We start from the raw sequence: 24,589 nt of genomic DNA, 5'->3' as shown, positions 1-24,589 counted from the left end.
AACCCCGATCACCTGGATCCTAGGTCAACGTTCAACCGCTGAGTCATACCTGGCCGGGCAATAAAAATATTAAAAATAAAAATAAAAGCATGCACGAGAAAAATAATACCAGCTACAGGATGAAGTTCAGCTCTGGGGCAACTCCCTACCATCTCCAAACATTCCCATCCTCACTATCTTAGTCAGTGTTGTAAATATTTATTGTTGTATAAAAATCAGAAGGTTGTTTGTAAAAAATGTAGACTCCGGGCTTCAACTTCAGAAACTCTGATGAGTTGGTTTGATGAATACAAACTTGAAAAAAAACTGAGTTAATTTTGCTGCCGATGGTCAGAGGACCACCTGAATCTGCACAGCTGGCAGGTGGACAGAGGAGCCTGATACTGGAGTGAGAGCTCGGGGCTAGGACAGGATTTGGCTATGATTGTTCTGTAGGTAGAGTTCAAACCTCGGAAGTAGATGAGAACACCCAAGGTGAGTGCAGAGAGGAGAGTGGTGGGCCAAGGAGGAAAAGCCAAAGTTTCAGAGTAGAGAGAGGAGGCGCCCCGCCCCCCCGCCCCCCCCCCCCCCCCCCCAGCACACAGAAGCTCCGGCTGGAGAGGGAGGAGAATGGGCACCAAGCGCAGTTCAGCCAGGAGGGTGTGCCTGGCAGAGCCCAACGCAACAAAGCGGCCATCAGAGGGAAGGCTGGAAAAATGCTCACTGCCTATATTGTTTCATTTTCCATGGTTTCAATTACCAGTGGCCAACTGGGGTGTGAAAATATTAAGTGAAAAATTCCAGAAGTGAACATTCATAAGTTTTTTAAACTGCTCTTTGTTCTCAGCAGTGTGATGAAATCTCTCACCGTCTGACTGTCCCACCTGGGATGTGACTCATCCCTTTCTCTGCCGTCTCCAGGCTTTGCACACTCCCCACCCCTTAGTCACTGAGTGGCTGCCTCAGTCATCACATCCTCTCTCAGGGTATCGCAGTGGTCTTGAGGTTGTGCTCAAGTAACAGTTATTTACTTAATAATAACGGCCCCAAAGTGCAGGAGTGCTGATGCCAGAAATTTGGATATGATAGAGAAGCTGTAAAGTGCTTCCTTTAAAAGGTAAACGTTCTTGACTTAATAAGGAAACAAACAAAAAAATTCTAGCATGCTAAAGCTGCTAAGATCTACAGTGAGAATAAATCTGTGAAATTGTAAAGGAAAATGAAATCTGTGCTACTTTTGCTGTCACACCTCAAACAGCAAAAGTTATGGCCATGGTGTCTGATGAGTGCTTGGCTGAGATGGAGACGGCATCCAGCTTGTGGGTGGAAGATGCATAATTGGAAGAGGGATCAGAACCAACAGCATCAGGTGTGTTAGACAGCACTGAGCCTGTGTGGGGGTCCAGCAAGGTCCCCACTGAGCCTCTATGGAAGTGCAGTTAAGGATGTTTACCCAGACTCAGGGGTAGGTTTGGCAGGTTATTATCTCATGTCATCACAACAAGAAGGGCGAGTCCAGTACTATAAGATATCTTGAGAGAGAGAGAGAGACCACATTCACATAACATTTATCACGCTATATTGTTATAATTGCTCTGTTATTATTAGTTGTTGTTAAATCTCTTGCTGTGTCTAATTTATAAACTAAACTTTACCATACTTATGTTGTATGTGTAGGAAAAATCATGTATATACAGGGTTTGGTACTATCTGCTGTTTCAGGCATCTACTGGGGGTCTTGGCACATATTTCCCTCGGGTAAAGAGGACCACTGAATAGCCTGACCCTGGCACTACAGTGTTTGTTCCTGGAAGGCAGGGTTTTTGGTCACTGTATTCCCAGTACCTGACACAATGAAAACACCTAGTAAATGTTTTTGGTGAATTAAATCAGATTGGCAAAAGCAGCTGCCATAGGAGAATTTCAAAAGCTCAGTTACAACTCGGGTCCATCGAGCACCGTTATCAGGATGAGCAAATGCTGTATGTGGATAACAATTGACTAAGAATTGATCATAACGAAGTCATCAAGCAGTAATTTTGAGCCACCTGCCAAGATATGGTGATGACACTTAAAAACAGCTCCTGACCTCTTGTGTATGTGATGATACTCTCAACAGGGTATCATCTGGGTATCATGGTTTTACCAGCCATTCAGAAAAATACAGCAAAGTCCTTTGAAGCCTTAACTTAGGCTGAGGGTGTACCTTTTCCTATGAGAGCTCTCTCCTGGCTATTTGTGGAAGCATGCGTCCTATGCGGAGAACAAGCCACATTAATGGGGTAAATGACCCTCTAAGAATGAGCGTGTCAGTTGCCATGACAACGACTGGCTTCTATTGAATAGAGAAAAAATCAATTAGGAACCACCGGGAAAACTTAAACATTTATGCCTCTCAAATTCAGCAACTTTCCTTGTCTCTGCCCTGCATGGAAGAGTCAGGTTCTGAGCCAGGCAGTGGGGTTGGAAGGAAACTCACCTCTGGGTGCCTTCCCATTGTTCCCCCATAACCCCATCTGCTCAGTGCCCAGGTAATGTGTTACAGTGGTAAATACATAGCTGGTTTCCTGGGTCTTTTGTACTGATCTAAAATTCTTTGACCCAAACAATTTTCAGGTTTATATTTACACCTGTGTAGACGTTTCTTCCGCAGTGTGGCCTCCCTCTGACTAGTCAGGAAAACACAGGGAGAGAAGATGCTGTCTCAGGAAGCCTCCTGACACCCTCACCAAGTTTCCTTTCTCTTTTTGGGGGATTCACTATTCTCCATCCCTAACTTCCTAAGGCACTAAGAAGACTAAGAAAAGACTGCCAAGTTTTTTAGATACTTTTGAAGACTCTTGTCACACTGATAGAATCGGGAGAGGCCCTATGAACCAGACGATAAAGGCTCCAGGGCAGCCAGAGGCCAGACAACAGCTGTGTGACTACGGGCAGCTCTGAGGACTCCTGGTGCAGCGTGACGGCCTTCAGCCTACGAGCTTCACCTCATGAGGAGAAGGTTAAGCTCTCGGACAGGACTGTGCCAGTGTATTCCCACCATGACCACTGAGACAGGCTTGTCCCTCCAGACAGTGTTTTCCAAATTAGAGCCTGAGGCCCCTTACTGGGTTAAGACCATCATTTAAAGAAGAAAGAGCCGGGTAGAGAATATCGCATTGAACCTCATCTCGTAAGAATAAGTGTGTTTTGTAAACATTTGTTTCACTCTCTTTCTCACTGTGTATGATGTACTCAGTCGCCAGATGGAGTGCGTTTCGTATGGTGGATCCAGGTCAATCAGGTTGGAAAGCCAGAGCTCTTCCCTGCTAAGAACTTCAGTATCCTCTACTGTCCACAGAAGGGGGGGAGGGAGGGGAGGGGGAACGGGAGGGGAGGGGAGAGGAAGGATTATTATTCCAGCTCCTCTGCTCGAGGGCTGAATGTTCCCCAAGTCCAGGCTCTACGCCCTGTCATCACACTGGGTTCCAACTTTTCTGCTCCCTGCTCTCAGCCTCTCGATGGCCTCGCTGCGCTGTGCCCCTGATTCACAAGGCTCCCTCTCCTCTCTGTACTCCTTGTACACACTCTGCTCTCCTTCAGGGGCTGTGCAAGTCTTATCCTGCCATTTAATGCACATGATCTCTGTTTCCTCGCCTCGCTCATCTCTCCTGCCTGTTCTGCTCATTTCACATGTTTCCCTCCAGGTGTCCACCTGCATTGCTCTTACCTGCCTCCTGCCCCTCTCCACTCCCACACTTTCTGGAACCTCTCCCCGGCTCTGCCTCCCTCCCGTTGCTCCCCTCGTGGCACCCAGCTCCTAGGTTGCCACCCCTCATTATCCAGTTCTTGTTCTCCTGTGATTTCTGCTTTCTTGTGTATAACTCCAGTCCCCCCACTTCAGCGAAAGCAACCTGAGCCTGGGGACTGTGGAAGACATGTTTTGTATCCCCTGTGATATTTAACACAATGCAGGGCGTACAGTAGGTGCTCAGTAAAAATGCCTTAAGTTATGAAGTCAATGATTCCCTCCTGTGCCTGGAAACTCCACCCTCACGCCCAGCATTTCTCTTCAGATACACTGTTTTGCATTTGAAATGGCTTTGTCACTTCTAAAGCTCTCATGCCTGCCTCTTGTCCTGTCTGTCTTATCTGTATGGACTGGGTAAAGGAGGCGCAGGTTGTGATGCTCATTCTAAAGAAACGAGGAGATTCAGTCTCAAGAGACCTGTGAAGTAACAGGCCTGCATGGAGTGCCCCCGACCCAGGATCTGCAGTGTGACCTATTCTGTGCACTTCCTCCTCCGATCGAGACGCGAGAACAGCACCAACCACACAATACGATAAACCGCTTGTTCAACGTAAACTCCGTGTGGAGAGAAGACCCAAGTAAGTAGCAGGCAAGCGCACCCTGCCCCACAGAACAAGGGTCCGCATGCCTTGAACTGGGTCGGGGCTCTGGCAGCCTATTTTGCTTCTGTAATTGTCCCTGGATCTTCCCGATGCCAGAGTGTGGGAGGAAACCCAGTCCCCACAGGAGAGCGTGGGTTCGGCGTGGGGCTGACCACCTGCTCGCCGAGCCCCTCCTACCAGGTAGCTGGTCTCTGGGCCGCGTCACCTGCAGTCACGCAGCTCTCCCTCTCCTCAGTCGGCTGCTTACCAAGCTGTTCTCCCAAACGCTGGCCTCTCTCCGAGGAGACGACACGCTCGTCTTCCATGTCACATTTGTTCCCAACCAGGATCACCTGGGCATTGTCCCAAGAGTACGTTTTGATCTGAGTGGACCTGAAAGGAAAAAAAGAGGCACAAAAAGAGTGAACTGAGGAAAGTGGAGCGGCACAGAATGAAGGCGGGGAAATATGTCCCGCCCATGGTGACCACAGCAAAAGGTGCTCCAATTTGTAATTAATTAGCAGTTCAGTAAAATTCCACCCATCAAGTGCTCATGATTTTATGAGTCAAAAATGAAAGTTCCAATGGTGCTGTGTTAAGAATTCTTCCATATTTGACGAGATGATACCACTGCTGCCCCTTCCTTCCCCCTCATCCTAGCTTGCCCAGATGGTCTGTTTTAGGAGAAAAGTCCCATGTCCAGAGAAACCCCTTGGTTCCAGGAAATCAAGGATGGTTGGTCCCTCAACAGTCCATCACACAGAAACATAGTTTTCCTTGTTACAGTAATGACTGAAAAAGCTGTCAATTGGGCCCAGAAAACGTGGAAGTACTAGTGATTTTTTAAATAAATTATAAGAGCAAATACAGTCATGGTCTTATATTTTTAAGAGAAGAATGCCAGGTTGATTAATATCACAACTACAGGACAAGGGGCTGGGGGTTTAACTTACTATAGACAGGGCAACTAGAGGTCAGAATAAATGTCCAGTGTGAACATGACACATGGGACCAACTTTCGATTTTAACTTAGATAAAAATTATAATAGTTAATACTTGCAGGTACTATTCCAATCACTCATATATGTTACATTAATTTAGTCCTTAGAATAACTCAGGGAGATACTATTACCATCCCCATTTTACAGGTGAAGTGATTGAGGCAGAGAGAGGTTAAATAATTTGTCCATGATCACTTGACTATAAGAGGCAGGTCTGGAAACAAAGCCAGCTGCACACGCTATAGCCTGGGCTCTCATAGGGACCTGCACTACTTACTGAAGTGGACAGTGAGTTTCTCCAGCTTCCTAGGGCACTTGTGTCACCAGGAAGCTGACAGGAAGCCAACAGGAGGCCGACTCTCACCCTCCCTTTGTATTGGCCATGCTCTTGTTTGAGGACAATGTTCTCAGGTGGCAGAGACATACCTCTCACTGAGTGGTCAGGAGAGAGACAGAAATGTTGAAAAGCTAAATGCATGATAAAGTTTAATGAAAAGATCAGTAAAGTGTGAGGAGAAGCTTGGGAATGTGCTTCCCAGCACGTTTCAGATCCTTCCAGATCATTAAACAGAAAACAGCGATGAGCTGTTCTCAACGTGCAAAGAGAAGCAAAGCAGACAGCTCCAACCAGCTGGAGAGCTTTAGTGTCACGTGTTGCTGGTTCTCCCTCTGACAGAGGAAATTGCCGGGAGGCAGGTGGGGCTTGATTTCAGGATAACCCCTGAACCAAGCACAAGCTTTCAGATGAGATGAAAACATCTGGTGAAATACAACCTTGGTTCCACCTCAGAGAGGCACCATATTTCATCAGAAGCATCTGGGACATGAGTGTCCTGATTCTGGTACCTGAGTTAACAATGTGTTCCCTTAGCAACAGTGAGATTCAGTATATTCCCATAAGCCAGGAGCCGTGAGGCCGACATTCAAAACTATGCTTCACTTCCACCTCTTCTTTTGTGTGGAGTCTATGAAAAATGATGAATTCACAGTGAATTAAGGTGTAAACATATCCTACACATGGATAAACCTTAAGTCTCAAGTGCTAACATAGGGTCTTTTACAGGAACTGAGCTGGATTTCCTCAGGAAATTTTTAAGTTATTCCTCTGCTCCTGCATCTGGTAAACCAAGGCCTGGCTTGTTCCTGGAACGGCCGCAGAGAGAGCCCTCCGTCTCGGCCCACAGCTGGACTCGCAGCCCGACCGGAGTCACAGGAGGGTCATGGTGTGTGAGGAAGGGGTGGGCGCAAATGTAAATGATGGGCTTCCTGAGCTTTCTCAGTCAGCGCTCTGCTGACCTCAGCAAACCCCCCACCGCCCCTGATACATACACTTAACTCTTCCACCAAGTTCCTGGGGGGTTTGCTGCTGCCGTTAGACTCATCATATGGCCTTTGGTCTTGGGCTCCTGGGACAGATTTCACACATATGCACGTGCTCCTGCCCCCTCACTGCCTGTAAATGTTATGAAGATGTTCTCAGCCAGCTCCTAAGAAGCTCTAGCACACAGTGAGGGTGGACGTCGCTCCATTCCTCAGCCTCAGCACCTTCATCTGTAACAGGTGCCCACACTTCATCTGGGGCAGGTGTGGGTTCTAACTTGCAAGCATCTCTTTACAAATAGACAAGTTATCAGTCCCAGACTAGGCAGTTCTTCCTCTCAAATCCAGCTCAACTCATCCTGCTTGATCCCTATAATCTAAATAATAATGAACTTTTTTCATTACAGAATCTCCAGTTTTGTCTCAGTCATCCTGAGATTGAGGCCTTACACAGGTGATGGGAGTGAAAGGTGTGGCTGTTAGGACTATGAAAAAGTCCTCCTTTCATGTGATATTTCTATGTATTTCTGCTTTGGTCATTTGCTGTATTTTGTAAAAATCTCCCTTATTTGGGGAATGGGTTTTAATCTCCTCATCAGGGACTGCCTTATTTCTTTGTTGGTTAGAGACACACATTTTAAAAAAGTGGCTGCCACCAAATAATGTGCATGCGAACAGATGACTTAGTCTGAATCACTGCAGAGGAACCTTTGGGGTTTTCTGTTAAACTCAACAAGATTAATGGAACCAGAAGCAGTACGCTGGTCACCATGGTTACTCAGCAAACGGCAATTAACCCAGACCTTACCAGTACCAGGTCATACTTATTAAAAATCTGTTGTCATTTAGCTAACAACAAAAATAAAAAATAACATCCTCCTCTCTATATACTTATATATTTTCTATATTTTTTCCTCTCTCTAAATAAATAAATACAAACACACACACACACACATAGAGGGTGTTTTGGTTTTTGTTTTATATTATGAGGTAGCAGGAGAGGAAAAGGATTTCTCATATTTTGCACACAGATGACTGAACTCGGCACAGAATAAAATAACTTCAGCTCCTATCCCTTCTCCCTTGTTCTGGGTATAAATAACTTCCGGTGGATTCAGCCTGTTGTCGCAGAGAATGGATTCTAGGTGGTCACAATTTTCTAAAACCCAGTGGACAAGATGTACCTCAGGGGACAAGAAAAGCTGTGGCCTCGGAGGCTCTAACCGGGCCACACGCGGGGACAAGGCTGCAGGGACCATGTGAGTGGCTCTTCCTCGCCCCGTGCAGGGCACAGGTCTCCGCACGGCTTGTTCGTTTCGGAAGCTCATCTCTCGGGGCATCCAGTCCCTCATTCCCTCCAACGTCTCAACTGCTCAGCAGGCCTCAGAGCTGGGAGGGTTCCCCAGCCTGCTACCGCTCCCCAGGTAAGACTGGCCCTGCCATTACGTTTTCAATAATTTATCATTTATATTTATTCAATCTCTCTTAACCTTTAGAGGGCTTTTTAAAATTACTACAACTTAGAACAATTAAATCATGGCCAAAGCAGAAAAATTGGGCCCTGGGGATGCTGGGAGAAGGTGCTGTGGGAGGGCCAAGGATCAGGGGATCAACGGATGGACCTCAAACCCCAACTGCCTGCTTCATTTCAGTCACCTGGTGCTGCTCACCTGACTGGGAAACGCCTCAACATAGGAAACACCTGAGGAGAGAAGTAGGCATGTCCAGGGAGGCCTGAGCCAGGCTCTGCCTTGCATGGCGCCCTGAGGACTATATTTATCTTTGTGTCCTGTAAGCTGAACGAGCTCAATTCCAAGCTGTCCCACTGATTAGTCAGCTTCCCTGCCAATATCATCTCCGGGTTATAGACAGTGGCTTCCCTTCCACCCTGGCTGAGAAAGTGATTTAATAATCCATTAGCAGGAGGGGACACCTAAGAGCCTGCTGTACGGCACAGCCCTCGCCAAGGAGTCACCCATGTGGTAAGTGTGACCCTCAGTTCAACACCCTGCTCCCACCAGGCAGGACATGCTACGAATCACTATCTTAATTTTCTAATAATATTATTCTGTGAAGTAAATAATTAAATTACACAGAAATGGCCTAGAAAAAGAAATTATAATTATCACTAAGGAGTGGCAGCAGCTCATTGTCCACACATTCTACTTTTCTAAACCACATTTATTTTCAAGGAATGTGATTTTAATGTATAGGATATTTTCCATGTGATTTAACTTCTGTTTTTGGAAGGTTTCTGGTGCAGGCCAACATCAGAGGCTGAGTACCCTGTTTGGAGCTATCAACAACCCACAACTTGAAGTCCCCTCTGTTGGGGCTGAGTGTGTTTGGACAGGACCAAGGGTTTTACTTTATGTTTTCCCAAGATAAAGATTTTAAGATTCTATGGATGAACAGAAAGGATGCCTAAACAACATGATGATAAAATACACCCACAAAATAACACAGAAGTAGCGGGTCAGATGCCATGGGATGGGCACCAATATTCTCATGTTATGCTGTTTCCTGTGTGGAAATTTCCCACCTCAGCCTTTGGAAGCTCTTACGCTTTTGCCACAAACAACAAATATTTTGACTAAATAATAGATGCTTTTGGTTGCCAGCTGTGATCTCCAGAAAAATGGGAGAGACAGGTGGCAGGGAGCAGTGAGGGGGAAGTTTAGTAGAAAGATGTTAGAATGTAAGTGTTTTATCTCATATGACACTCAGGCTGTCTATGGATCTCTAAAGAATATGTTACCAGATAAACACAGGATGCCAAGTTAGGCTTGCATTTCAAAAAACATTAAATAATTTCTTACTTTAAGTAAGTCCCATGTACAGCCTGGGAATGCTTATACTAAAGATGTGTTCAGTATTTATCTAAAACTCAAATTTAACTCAACAGTTTATACTATCATTTGCTGCATCTGGCAAACCCACTATAAGTTCCACTTAGGATCCTCCAGCTACTATCGTGTGTATTGATGCCTGGCAATCTCATGAAAAGCAGATTTGGTCAGAAACAATGACAGAAACACATGGAGGGTCTTGTGGTGGGTGCTGCAGCCAGGAGAGCTATGTCCACTCAGCACATCCACTCTAAGGGTGGAGAGGACTCAGGCTGTCAGGAGAGTGAAGCAGCTCAGGTCTACGGCTTCAGTTCAGTCCGCACTGTCTTCTTGCTAGTTTTGGTATCTCCTCTTTGGCAAATCAACCATCATGCTCGAGGAACCAACCAAGCATTCTTCTGATTCAGAAACAGGAATCAGTGAAATAAACACCAACAGTAATTATTAAAATAATAAATCTCTTCACATTTGTAGAGTGTTACAGTTTTGGAATCTCCTGAGACTCTGTAAGTATATTTGTGAAACACCTTCCTACCTCAGGAAGATACACGTGAGGTTCCTGATTTCAGGACGGTTGTGTGCATTCCCTCTGTGGCTGCAGAGGTGACGTGAGACAAACACCGCTCTCCATTCCAGCTGTCAAACACGCACGCTATGGATGAGCTCATCACCATGCAGGATGGTACAGACCCACACGGGTACTGTAGGGCTGCTAATGAGAAGTTGTAAATCAAAGTCCTTACTCTTAAGCTCGAGCTACAACATGTAGTTCTCCTGAAATATCATAAGGACAGCTACGTGTGTGCACGTGTGCGATGCCCCTCCGACTCTCGGGAAGTCGGCGCTTCCCGATTCCCAGGTAAGTGCTGAACACGGCTCACATACTCTGCTTTCTGTGACGTCTCCACTTTCACTAATTCCTGCAGGTCACAGAGCTCCCTGCAAAGGTGAGCAGGACCGGGCAGTGCGCTGCCCACAATGCCACAGGACGGTGGTGCCGCCCGGAATGAGAGGCTGTTTTTGTTCAGTTGTTTGTTTGCCTGTTTTTTCCTTCAGCCTCAACAAGGAACAAAAAGACTGTATTTAATATTCATCATAAATCCTTTGGAAACTAGAGATCAGTTTGGGGATATAAAACTCTCCTTCTAAAGTACAAATACTCCCTCTACCCCAGCAAATCAATCATCAACTTATGCATTCTGTGAATTGATTTATCTGATTAATTAGTCCCTGGAAAATACTGAAGCAATCAGCTAATAGGAGCTACTTAGATGGGAGAAAACCCTGTAGAAGGAAAAGCTGTAGGCAGCGGTCGGCTGGGACCATTTGTTTTTACCTTCCTTCATCCACCTATTGAGCATCGAGTGCCTACTAACTGTAAGGTTCTTGGAGAGCTCCTGGGTAATAGAGGGTTAAATCAATTCTTATTCAATTGTCAGAACCTCTATAGCCTGGTAGAGAAATTAACAAGTAAACAAGGGTCACATAAGGCAGATGGGTAAGTGCTTATGACAGGGCCAGGGAGCCCCCAGGGAGCACATGACTGACCAGGACAGGAGGAGACAGATGACTAACATTCACGGAACGCCTCCCGTGGCTGCCTCAGTGAGGACACTACCCACAGTGTCACAGAGTGGAGGTGTCTGAGGGGCACTTCAAAGGAGGACCAGAGATCTGCACTAAGGACCAGACCCCTCATTCTGATGGGACATGAGAGGCAGCAAGAATCCCATACATCTGAGTAATGGCCCATGGTCTGGGGTGATCCTTACGCCCCATCCACTTCCCAAACAGCAGGCCTGGGAGGGTGGGCAGGGAGTCAGATGGCTGGCACGCAAGCCCCACACATGAAAGGGACCAGGGAAGGCAAGGACTGGGGGCTGCCACACAAGCAACTCAGGCAACCCAGGGACCAAGACTTATTCTGCAACACTGGCCTGGTGACCAGGGCCTAGGCGTCTATTTTTCCTGAGAGACCCAGAGAATGGGGAAGCAGGACATGGTCCATTGTGGCACCTTTCACAGCAACTGCCACGCAAAACCCCTGGACTCATAAAACAGAAAACAAACAAATAAACAACCCTGTTGGTTTAATTGAATCTTATCTGAAAGTCCTATAAGTTTGACCTTCCTGTCCTACAAATTCAGAAGTTGCCTCAGAGAGAGCGAGACAACCATGAGATGTAATTCACACCCACTGTCTCATTTCAAGTGAGTTCTAGGTGCTGCTGCTGCTGCTACTGCTGCTGCCTGGAACTGAGCTGGAAACACCAGCATGGCCCCTGGGCCGTGTGACAGGTGACTGTTTGACGATACACTCACCCACCTCCATCAATAAGACAGCGGGGGTCCTGGGAGCCTTTACAGAAGCACTCAGATGGTAAATATTATCCCTGCATCTCTGCCCCTTCCAGGGGAACCACCTGATCCAATGCAGGGGTTCGGGCCTGCTTCTCACCCTGGAGGAAGCCTGGGGGGAGCTCTGGCCTCAGAAAGCAGCTGGCTCAGAGGCAGCTCCTGTCCTCACTGCTGGAACCAGGACTTGGGACCTGAATCCTGCTGGTCCAGACATATACATGCTGTGTCTCTACCTGAACCACAGGATTTCTGAAAAAACTGGCAAACTCTGTAACACCAAGATCCAGTCCAGAGTAAAATACAGGGGACAGAGTTGTCAGTTTTAATAGACTGGTTGTAGAGGGTGGTTGATAAAAAATCAGACTGCAAAATCTAAATACCCAAAAGGTCAAGAAGCTCTATAAGATATGTTTATGGGTTTCCCCAGAATGTTGTTATTAGTACATGAGAGTCCAGTTCCAGTCACATGTGACTAAACATTGCTGTGGTTAAAGCTCTCATGTCTCAGAGCAACATCTCATCAGGGTCAAATGGGGGGATGTTTTTAGTCCTGATGTTGGGGTCCCAGTGGCAGACCTTGGGACTGAGTTGAGCAGAGGATGATGGGCCTTAAAAGACATCAGGTGAAGCTAATGTGCCACCTGGATGGAGAACTACTGTCCGACCTATGCCCAAGGATAGGACCGGGTCCTTCAGCATCTACAGAATGCCGGGTACTCTAGATGTTCTCCTCTGCTCCTCACAACCACCTGGTCAGCAGGAATTCTTTCCATATTTTAAGCACAGGCACATGAGGCTGAGAGGATACTGTGGAATTTCCCAGGTTACACAATCTGTGTGCTGGATTAGTCTCACGCTGAGGCGAGGGTGTTAGGTAAGGGTTTCTGAAGCCTCACAGCTACCACCAGCCTCGGACAGCTGGCCGCCTCTCGCCCTCTCAGAACGGAGCTTCAACCAACAACCCAGCCAAGAACGCAGACCCCTTCTTCCAGCCTTTCTCTTCCCCTCCCTGGTTCCCTGTCTCCATTGGTTTGAAATCAAGAGAACTTTTTCTAAAGGCAGCTTTTCCCTCTGGCTTACGGAAATTTTTCCTAAAATAAGCTGTTCTATCTAGCTACATAAATTAAGTCAATTTTGGTACTTTTCAAAACATATCACAAGGTCATAGGATGTAAAATTCTGTGCTTTAGCAATTTAGAAAGGATCCACCTAGGGAATATAAACTGTGAAGACAAAGATTTACATAAATTACCATATTAATATACGTTTTTAAAGTTATCAGCTTATGAAGAACAGAAAGATAAGAAAATAATTTCAACTCTAGCAGAGCATCCACTTTTTCCACATTGCTTAAATGTTTGATATGCAATTAGGAAGTGCTGGGCCGGGGCCACAGCTAAACTACACTTAATTCCTTGAAAGCCAGGCAACAGATCTATCAAAAATGTCATGTTTAGGGTCAAGTCCAGTGCAATCCAGAGGATTCGGGTGGAGGGAGGTGTTTGCTGAGAGATGGGGTTTGGGATGGAACAGGAGGTAAGAACATTGGTGGTTCCGCTTTTTGCTCATAAAAAGAAGAGAGAAGAGTATGTGGACATCTTAACATCTGCATTCTGATGAGGGCTGTATCCACATGACCCTGTCATACTGGCCTTATCACTATGTTTCACTTCAGTGGCAATAAAACTGATTTAAATATTTGGGAAGCCAACAAGGGCAAAAGTGGGAAGCGGGGGAGATGAAGTGAGGTGAAGTAAGAATGGTGGGTGGGCCCGGGGAGCCGCTGGTGTTGCTGTAGCTGGTGTGTCACTGTAGCTGGAGTGTCACTGTCACTGATGTGTCACTGTAGTGGGTGTTGCTTTAATGGGTGTTACTATAGGGGTGTCGCTGTAGTGGGAGAGTACCACTTTCGTCAGCCTTTTGGGGTTTCCTAATGGGGTTGTTTAGGAACATTGTCTATAAAGCAGTCTTCCATAAGGAATGCAATACAATACAACACTGGAAGCTCTATTTATATCCAATCCATCATTTTTTTAGCATCTAGTTTTCTGTGTGTTTTGTAATGTGCATGAAAGATTGGCACAATAGTATGTGCTTATTATTTATGAATAAGTAAATGAATAGTGTGTAATAAAGAATCGGGTCAGTCTTTATCCCCAGTTCCTGGCAGGTAACCTCTAAACCCTTGATATTTCCCAAGTGACTGGAGTGTCTGTTATTCATGGTGGGTCTCGTAGAGCACATCTGATAGTTTATGCGAATGAGATTAATCACTTGATAGTTTATACCAATGAGGTGACTCAGAATGGGAGGAAGGGTTCCCATGCCAGGAAGACCAACTATGTGATCAGATGGCTGGCACTTTGAGTCCTGTAATACTAGGCCACCCTCTCAGGAGTTCAACCGTGTGGGCAATGATGCAACCAGTGACACCTACGTAGTAAAGTCCCATGAAAACTGGGCATCAGAACTTGGGTGAACTCCCTGGTCAGCAACACTCTGCACACTGTCCCACATCAATGAGCCAGGAAGGCACTGGCTCCCTGAGGACGGCAGAAGCTTCCCACCTGGAACTTCCCAGATCGTGCTATATGCATCTCTTCCTTTTGCTGGTTCTGATTTGTACCCTTTGCTATAATAAAGCCAGAATTGTAAGTATAGCACTTCCCTGAATTCCGTAGGTCATCCTGGTGAACAATCAGATCTAAGAGTAGTCATGGGAAACCTTGAACTTGTAGCCAGCTGGTCAGGAGTGAGGGTGGCCCAAGCTTATAACTAGTATCTGAAGTGAGGCCAGTCGTGTGAGGGACTGAGCCCTTAGCCTCAGCTATCTCTGGGTGAACATACATTTTGGTGACTGCTGAACATCTTTTAGTTGCTGTGAGTATTGGTTCAAAAAAAGTTTGGAAACCACAGAGAAAACCACTCAGGCCTCTCTTCCCTCACCTGCCACCCACTGGTTGTTGCTTTCAGTAAGCTTTGGGAAGGAAAAGCATTCTAAAAACCTTTTTGGTATTTATAAACCAAAATTAGGTCATAGGAACACAATACACTTTGATGAGAACTGCGAGTGAAGACTGCATGCTGTGGGCACAGGCACCGTGGCACTGGTTGGGCTGCATGCAGTTCATGGTTCTTGCTCTTGCTTTGGAAATGGGTGGCACAGAAAGTGAAACACATGTGACATTACTGAATGGGTTTTGTCTAAATTTAATGGAACCACACACCCTACGCCATGACCTAGCTTGTTGGGAGACAAAATATAACCCTCCCCTGACAAATGTGCAGTTTTTGAATTTTCTCTTTTGAATAGTGTTCTTTAGTGTCTATTTATCTATTTGGAAGTGGGTGTACAGGGGGTGTGGTTTACAACTATAATTAGGGTAATTACCTTAACGAATTGAACTGCAACGATACGTGACAAAGTCCACCCAGTGGTAACGGAGCAAATGGGGCTCAGCCCTTCCACCAGCATAAAGGCCCTACACTAGACAAACAGTGTCTCGGGGTAGAAATATCAGAGGCCAGGTGGGGACTGCACCAATGCGGACCTGGGGACCTGGCCTTTCCCTCACTTCACAGAGCAGCGGCTGAGCGCGTATTCCCTCGCTGACAGGGCAGTTATAATGTGGGACAAGAGCCTGTGCCGGGGAACCAACCAAACAGTCACTGAGGGGACAAAGCAGACTGGATGGAGATCACGTGGATGACACCTGTAGACACCAACAAGGGTCAAGCAAGCCCCAGGCGTGCTGGTTCATTTCCAAAGCCCAGTCTCTGTTTTCTAAATGGGACCATCATCATCCCACAGATTTGCTTTAAACAACCACCACCCACAACCCACCCTGAAGCCAAGCTGAGCGCCCGGATGTGAAAATGAGCTCTTATCAGTCTCCCTCCCGGAGGGTTGATGTGACAGGTGTAACTGCTGTCCCTCAAGACAAGTCTCCCCAGAGACAGGCAACTACTTTAGAAGAAAAGGTCTATTAAAATAGATGGAAACCCAGGGAACCCTGTGAGAAAATGCTGGTATTTGCAATAAATACTGTGGCACGAAACTGCACAGATGAAGTCTATTCAGAGAGCAGGCAAAATGGAACAAATAGCAAACATGTTTACAAAGTGCCTTTTATCGAGAGCCAGGTCTGGCACTGATCCTCACATTCCCCCCACGGCCTCACTGAGGTCAGGCGGCCAGGGGAACGCAGATTCCCGCCTCTGCTTCAGCGTCAACACTTATGGACAGTGATTCCTGCCCCCAAGCACAAAGTCAGGCAGGACGAGACCTCTAGCCCCTCACCTTCCCCTCTGGACAGTCTGCATGTGAACCTCTGACACCTGCTTCCCACTCAGTCTTCACACCACGTGCTACTTCTGGGATCACCAAAGGAAAATCTCTATGACTTGGGTTTATATGTGGAGAAGACAGTGAAGGGAACGGGCTGTGTTCTGGTTTCTATTTTGGTTTTTTGAAAGGAGCTGTGAATCAGGAGCCATGTATCTTCTAAGTGCAAACATGAGTTTGGGCTAGGTCATCTGTACAGGGACAGTGTTTTATACCCGGGTCAGAGCAGCAGTGAGAACTGTCGTCACTCAGATCCTGGGACAGGAGAGACTCCTCGATGCCCAGCTTGGGCAGGAACCTCGGGGTCACGTGTCTGTGCTCCGATCCATCACCGCCCCCTCCGAGCTGTGGCAGAGCCAGAATGTGCAGCTGGGAGGACCCGTGGCTGAGAAGAGGAAACCCCAGAAAAGGCTCAGTGAATGCCCGTCCCATCTCGGTGTCACCATCAGCCTCAAGTCCTTCCACATTTAACACAAGGACACCGGAGTTCAAGATCACTACACACTTCTGGAGAAAAAAGAGAAAGCTTGAAGGTAAGAATATTTGAGGTGAAATTTCTTCCTCATTGTGGCTCCCTGACGTCACAGAAGTGAATTATTTGAAACTGGTGCGGAGAAGGGGCCAGAATTTTATCCGTAGCACGGTGGTTTTAAAAAAATACCCATCTGCCCACCCGACTTCCTGCCTTAAAACAACCATTGTATTTATAGTTCTGCACTGTGTCATGAAAAGCAGAGTGTAATAAATACGGTGGGAGCACGAGAGCACTGACCTTCTCCTGAGCAAACGTAGCAGCTGGGTCCCCCTTAGATCAGAAACATGATTAAGGTCAGGAAGCGAAGGTGCCGAGTCAGGTTTAAATGCAGTGCAGTGAGGGGACGTGAGTCCTGGTGCTGGACGTTCAGAGATCGGACCCCAAATTCCATATCCTGGGGGTCAGGCTCCCACTGAGGGGGAGGTATGTGTGGGGGAGGGGGCGTGGTGTCCCCTCTGATGCGGGACTCAGGCACTGGCCCCGAGCCTCTGGCCCACTCGGAGTTGATGAACTCGCGGCACCCTCCATGTGTCCTCGGGGGTCGTGTAACTTTCATTGAAAAAGTTACTCAGGGCAAGAGTACGGTGTAGACAGCATTGGGACCCTGGCGCGTGGAACCTGCTTCACAAACACGTCCTGCCCTGGAGCCCTGGGTCTCAACACTTCCGGAGAACAAAAACGAGCCTTTTGCGTGGCAATACATGAGCCCGAGCCCTGAGTGAGAATTAACCACACACCACCACACTGTTAACTGAACAAACGAATGTTACTTTTATCATAAACTAAGTTCCCATATAGATTTGTGTCTATATCTGGACTATTTCAGTCCATTTGGTACCACACCTGTTGGTATTTAATTGGAATTGTTTTCAGTTTATGAAGTAATTGGAGAGGAACTGGAATTTTTACAATATTTATAAAGTCCACTAAAAAGAAGGGTACTTAAGTTTCCTCTTAAGTCCCTCAGTGGAAGATAATTACTTTTCCATATATGTCCCAAGCTTGTCTTTTTCAGCTTATAGCTATGTGTTTCCCTTTTGCGTTATTACTGTCAGTGATATTGTTGTTTACATCATGTGAGTGTGTGCGTGTAAATAGGAAAGATGTAGGCACTTTCTCAAATGAACAACTTAAATTTAAAGAAACAATCTAGAGCAAATTAAAGCTTTGAACAGCCTCTGACCTTGCTGAGCTGATGCACATGTAGGAATATCATTTGGTAACACTGCACATAAACAGAAAAGTGAAAGAACGTGGCGTATTTCCCCTTGTGCTGCTGTTTCCTTACCTAAGACGAGCTGTGGCTGCAGCTGTTACAACAAGGTGTCTGTCCAGTCCTGCCCACCCCCCCCAGGAGGAGCTCCATTTCCCTCCTAACACCCCATGAAGCTCAGCTAAACTCTGGCTCTTTCCATAGAGAACCAGCCCTGCTCAGCCTGCTGGCTGATTTATGAGCACAGCCACCACTGCCCAGTGTCACCTCCCAGGAGTTGGTGAAGCAGGTGAGGAAGCCACAGGCGTGGCTCTAAGGCCCCCTTGCAAACCACACTCACCGTGCACAGAGGGGTTTTGGACAGTGTGACGTAGCCATGAGTCAGAAACGGCTCTAGTTTTATCTTTCCCTTAGTCCCAGTCCTTTGAAATCTTTGAATTTAAAGAAAAACTGAAACAACTTCACAAATCTAGACAAGGGATCAGCAAACTTTCACTGTAAACAGCCTGAGGAAAACGTGTAGGTTCCGTGACCCCACAGCGCCTGGGGCGGCTTCTCTGCTGTGGTCGTGTGAATCCCTCCCAGACAGAAACACGTGAGCCTGGCTGTGCTCCAACAAGGCTGCACCCACAAAGGAAGGGGTGGGCCAGGTTGGGTTCACAGGCCGGACCAGGCCGGTGGCTCTGTTTGCAGATCCCCATGTCAGACCAGCAAACCTCCCAGCCATTCACCATGTTTTGAAAAATCAGAAATGATGGACTGGTCCCCACCAAGCTGAGGAGGACGGGACACCAAGCACTAAATGAACAACATGTAGAAAAATCACCAGCATCATTTCTGATCGACCCTAAACTCGATGCTGAGCTTTGCTGGTGTTCGGCTGCAATGAAGGACAAGTGGAATCGGAGTGTAAGAAACACACGGCACCTTGCGGCGGGGTCACAGCTCCGAGGAGGAGCAGAAGTGAGAGAAGCATCGTTACTGAGGGCAGCGCCGGCCGGGACTCACCAGTCCTGCACGGCGCTGAAGGACTCCTCGTTGGTGATGTCGTACATGAGGACGAAGCCCATGGCCCCTCGGTAGTAGGCTGTGGTGATGGTCCTGTACCTCTCCTGGCCCGCTGTGTCCTGAAAATAACAGTATCAATCTCTTTAAAAATCAGGCAATACATCTTCTGGAAAGAGATCAATGATTCCAAAAACAAGCGTAACAGAGCTTAAGTTGCACCTAAATGCTTAGCTATTTCAGTCTTGCTGTTTGCAATCATTTTCATAGGGAAGCTCTGCAAATTATAAAAATTCTTATTTTTTCTTTTTTTGGTAAAGATACAGCTCAAAGTACCTTCTACATGTTTCACTCCCATTAGCAGCACCTCACTATAGAAAATAAGATAAAAAGAGAGATTATGCACATCAAAAATCTGTGGCATTTTGTGCAGCTTAAACCAGAGGAGCACGTTAGCTCTGAACTCGCGTATTTACTGTCTGTCTACCAAGCAGAAGTCACTGTGGGGAAAATAAGTCCATGGAAAGGTCTCTGCGATGAAAGCGAGCAGTCTGCTCCCAGTTCACTCAGCTGTAAAGGGAGGCTGAACGCACTTCTTGGTGAGGGTGTCAGAGTCAGATGGACCTGGAGCCCCTGCTTGTCCCTGGGATCGTGGGGACCCGACCCCCTGCGAGTCCAGGGTGCTTGTTAGGGTTGCATGCCATGACTGTGCAGAGGGTCGGCACACAGAGTGGTCTGTGCACAGCAAACACGGGCTGCTGTTCCTGAGTTTGGGGCGGCCAGGCGACACCTTGAGAGGTAGACAGCTCCTTACAGACACAGGGTCCTGCAAGGGAGGTATCCTGTGACAGCTCAGTCTGGGCGTCACCAAAATAGCCTGTGTCCGTAACGGAGACTGTGCTGTGTAGCTCAAAAAGCGATTCCTGAGCTCAACCAGCTCCATAGGGTCTGGGACATCCTTGGTTCCCCCTCACCCTGGAGATGGGCTGACTTTCCTCTCCCAGGACTCGGTGCTTTGAACCCAGTTTGCACAGAAGTGTCACCCTGCGCCAGCTTCAGTCTGCACCCTCCCTCTCCCTTTCTTCCAAGGGTGCCTCCTTTGTACACAGGGTGCACCCCAGTTACCCAAAGACGCAACAGTCCTTGAAGGGAAAGAGAGCGTTCTGGATGGCCCACGAATAGGTTCCTTTATCATCAGAATGAAGGCAGCACTTCCTGGTCTCACGGTGGGGACGGGCGCCTGTTGGGTGCCTTGCTCCTCCCCAGGGACCCTCCTGCTGGGATGCCTACACCCACCGTGGACTAACGGGGTCTCAGGGCTGCTTACAGCCTCCCTGATGGGTGTCATGCAGTCTATCTGCCTGTGAGTTCAGAGAAGGGTGAGTGAACAAGACTGAAGAAATCTGCAAACAATTTTGGGAGAAGGTGGAGCTGAAGAGTAGCTAAGGGGGTGGCTCTTCACAAAGCCAGCTATGACGACAACTGGAGCAGGGACAAGGCTGTCAGCTGAGAAGGTGTCAGTTAGATAATTTAGGAATTAAGGTTCCAAAGGTAGGATGAAAACACAGCATGGTACCCAAATAGCAAAAATGAAGCCAAACCAGGGGTGAAGACCTTTTGGAACACACCCTCTCTGGCAGAGACAGAGGAAAGTGTAGATTTCTCCACATGGAAATGTGGTAATTCCTTGACTATAGAAAAAAAATGCTACAAATAAAATGGAAATAATATATAATCAAATGATAAACTGGGAAATAAAGAGACCAAAGGTTAATATCTTTACTATACTAAGTGGTGTTAGAAATTGTTAAGGAATATGTTAAATATTTTAATTTTTAAAATTATTTGTAAGCAGGCACATAAATAGCTAATTACTTTGTAACAGCTGAGTCCCAAGCATAATAATAGGAAGGCAACGTGGCAGAGCTTCAGGCCTGTATGACAGAAGCCACTCAGCCATTATCTAAACATACGGTGTCTCAAAAAACGTACACGCACTTTGAATGATTATAAAGTCAGTGTTTATTAACATACGGTTCATTTTCAAAATTAAGTGAGTTATCAGCTGTTAAACTGTGTACACATTTTTGGGGGACACCCTATATTTTTTTGGACTTTGCTTGGTATTTTATAAATATGAAGGTATAGATATTAGAGAAAACATGGGTATCATAAACTGCATGTAATTGGGACAAATACACAAAATCATTAGGCAGAAAGAAACCAGCCTTGAGCTTATTTGGATAGTCTCGGATATGCACTGAATTTAATTCTGTTAACTGTATATCCAACTGTGAACTAAAGAAGAGAGTTAGAGGACAAGTTCCTAAGGGCCGTGTTTAGAAAACAAGGTATAATCAGAGACTCTGAAGTATATTTCAGCCCTTATAACTAGTCAGTCTATTTTAAAACCTTTCCAAAAATTAAAAAAAAAATAAAAATAAAACCTTTTCAGGTTTGACTTGAGTTCAGATGTCCCTGTTACCTATAAATCTACCTCTTTATTTCTATTGTTAACTAACTTTAAATGGTTTTCTTCTTCTCCTGGTAAAATATATTTTGGGCATAAATTGAACAGCATTCTTACAAGGCAAGGACCCCACTCCTGCCGCCCTCTCCGCACGACACCCACTTGCCCTGATCCCTCAACAGGAGGAAACAGCCAGGAGCGTGGAGCTGGGGCCCAAAGGTGACCAGCCGCCCGTCAGGCGCGTCTTTAGTGGCTGCTGAACAGTGCGCTGGGACTAGGACCCTTTCCTCCTGACCCCTCCCAGCGATGGCTTCCCTCTCACAAGGTGTTGATTTTATTCTGACAGTAAAGAACTAGTCCCGGTGCTATAAACACATCGACTCCACAAGGAGTATAATTAGGCTCTGGCAGCAGAAATCAGGTCCCGCTGTGTCATGGTTGAAACGTTACAGGAAGCCACAGGCAGGACAGCCGTCACGTATCACAATTTAGAAACAGGGAGGGGGGCAAAAAAAGCTTTGAATAAAAAAATAAAATAGAAGCTTCTAGAAGCACTTAGGGCACAGCAGGGGCAGGACCTTCATTCTGACTTAACCCCAAAACCACCACCTGACTGGAGGTGGCAGTCACGTGGACGCTCTTGGGGAGAAGCAGCACCGAGCGGGGAGGCGAGGGGCAAACGCAGAGGACACGTCCTCCCCAAAGGCTGAGGGGGGACACCGGGGGCTGTGTCGGTTTTGGGCAGTGAAACAATTTCGGGGTTACAAGCTCGTTAGCATTTTCTCTCTGGTGTCAGAAAGAAAAGAAGTCAGAAGCCTTCACCACACTGGACACTGACTAATGAGGACAGAAGGTTACAATGAAAGAAAAGAACATTTTATAATGGCAGCTGCCGCTGACAGGAGCAAGCGTGAGCAGCCGAGGTCACTGGCCCGAGTGGTCCCTCTTCTTAATTTGCTCAGAATGACTCAGACCCTGGTTTGCCTTCCTCCTGCCCAGCTGATGCTACCAACCTGGACACCTGCTGATTTTCTACACAGAAAATGAGGGGTAAAAATATGCTGGGGGAAAAAAGCTTCCTCTGGTGAAAGCTAGCTCTCGTCTCCCTCTAAGAAAAATAAAATCACTTCAGTTGGTTTAAATATTTTGATTTCTCAGTCAGGTTTTTAGAAGAAATTTTTGGCTTTAATGGTAGGTTTGATTAGCAAATACTTGACTATCTGTCAAGAAAAGAGCTGTGAGATGGGAAACATGAGCAGCTTGATATGTAGTAGCTAGGAACATTTTCAGTTTGAATTTTGGCATTTTGTCTTTGTTTTTGCCTTGAATTTTTTTCTCTGATAAAACATTTTACTTTTTAACTGTATGTACTGCATTTCCAAACCCTTCGGAGCTCACGCAGAAATAAGATGCAGTTTGAATGCTGAAGAAGTAGCTTTCATTTGTAGGGTCTGGGCTATATTGTAATTTGTTGGGGGTTTTTTTGTTTGTTTGTTTTGGTGGTTACTTTTCTCTGTATTGGATTAAATGGAAAATGGAAGTAACCATTAGGAAAAGAACATAATTCAAATAATATCACCACAATCAAAACACACTTACTGAATGTCTAGACGGAGAAAAATATATCGAAGGCAGACAACCCAGGCATAGGATAAAGTAGGTAATTTTATAGTTGGAGAAAACAAACCAAGCACATTACTGTTGACTGATCAGCAAAAGTAACTTAAATAAGCTAAAGGAAACACTATGTAACAACCCAAAGAGGAAGCGACAGATGAGGTTGAGAAGATTGCAACATAAGACTAACACATACTTCAGCCAGTGACTTTCCAAATGCACAAGACATGAACTGAAATAACCCCTGGTCACTTAGCATTCAAGCCAAGAGTGATCCCTTAACCTCTACTCTGCTGCTTTTTACCTGTAGGAATCATTTTGAATTATCAAAGATGAACTTATGCTCAATATCTTGACTATATGATGACTGATTCGTTTATTCATTCATTCAATAGACATTTCGTGAATGTCTATTACTAGTTAAGGGCTGTGATAGGTATGTGTTAAATTCACTTTATTCTAGACATATTTTTGTATATTTTAAAATTCTACAAATAGAAGCATTTCATTAATCAGAATATTATGTTCCCTACATGTCTACGAAAGATTCGGTAAAACTGTGAAAATATCATTAATAAGAAACAGAATAACAATTGAAAATAGCAATAGATAGCATACCATTGGCTCAGTGATGAGGTTGTTGGATCAGAGTCACTATTATGGGTTCCATTGTGTTTCCCCAAAACGTTATGCTGGGCCCTAACCCCCAGAACCTGTGAATGTGACCTGATTTAGAAACAGGGTCTTGGCAGATGGAGACAGCTGAGTTCATACTGGATCAGGGTGGCCCTGATCCTATGACTAGAGTCCCTTTAAGAAGAGAAAACACACACAGACACACGGAGGTCACATCATGGCAAAGGCAGAGACTCCAACGGTGCAGCCACAAGCCAAGGGCACCAAGGACAGCTGGCCGCCACCGGGAGCTGGGACAGAGGACGGAACCAATCCTGCCCCGCGCCTGCCGCCACCTTAACGTAGGGTTTCCAGCTTCCAGACTGCAAGTCAATAAATGTCTGTAACTTTAATCCACCCAGTTTCTGGTGCTTCATTACAGCACCCCTAGGACTCTAGGACTCTAGTTTGCAATCCTTATGATTAGGGCAAAAGCAATAGAAATTTCACAGCTACCCACACAGCCACTCACTACTCAACAGAAGAAGAAATATAGAAAATTAATGATAGTTCATGAAGAAGTCTAACATAGTCACTATGTGTGAATTCATGAAGGATGTTATGCTAAAATACATCAATATATTCCATTCATGTAAAATTAATTCTGTTCAGGAAAAGTGAGGTGATAGGTCTTATTGTTTTAAAGTAGATCTTCCTACATACGCATGTACGTGTAGAAATGCACATGTGGTTATGGAAAGACAGAGCAATGCTGTTACAAATGACAAGAGCAATACAGTCTTCCTCCTGGAGTCTCATCCTCAGTGACTGAGATGCTGTTTCAGAAAACTCGAGTCATGACAGACTCGGGCCGGGCCTCCAACAGCAGAAGCAGCAGGGTGCTGACCAGC

At 46.2% G+C, this 24,589-nt stretch overlaps 1 protein-coding gene across 1 annotated transcript in view; it reads right to left on the bottom strand.

Moving 5' to 3' along the window:
* Positions 1–24,589, bottom strand: part of RAB3C (RAB3C, member RAS oncogene family) — a 67,619-nt gene that overhangs the window by 5,808 nt on the left and 37,222 nt on the right. Inside the window, exons 3-4 of the mRNA XM_081131924.1 lie at positions 18,980–19,098; positions 4,619–4,743 (exon numbers count right to left, since the gene is read on the bottom strand). Coding sequence (XP_080988050.1) covers positions 4,619–4,743; positions 18,980–19,098 — 244 coding nt within the window. The remainder of the gene's footprint in view (positions 1–4,618; positions 4,744–18,979; positions 19,099–24,589) is intronic.

Source organism: Miniopterus schreibersii (assembly GCF_964146895.1).
Source record: "Miniopterus schreibersii genome assembly, chromosome: 3".
Taxonomy (NCBI): Eukaryota; Metazoa; Chordata; class Mammalia; order Chiroptera; family Miniopteridae; genus Miniopterus; species Miniopterus schreibersii.
This window is presented reverse-complemented; position numbering and strand designations above follow the sequence as displayed.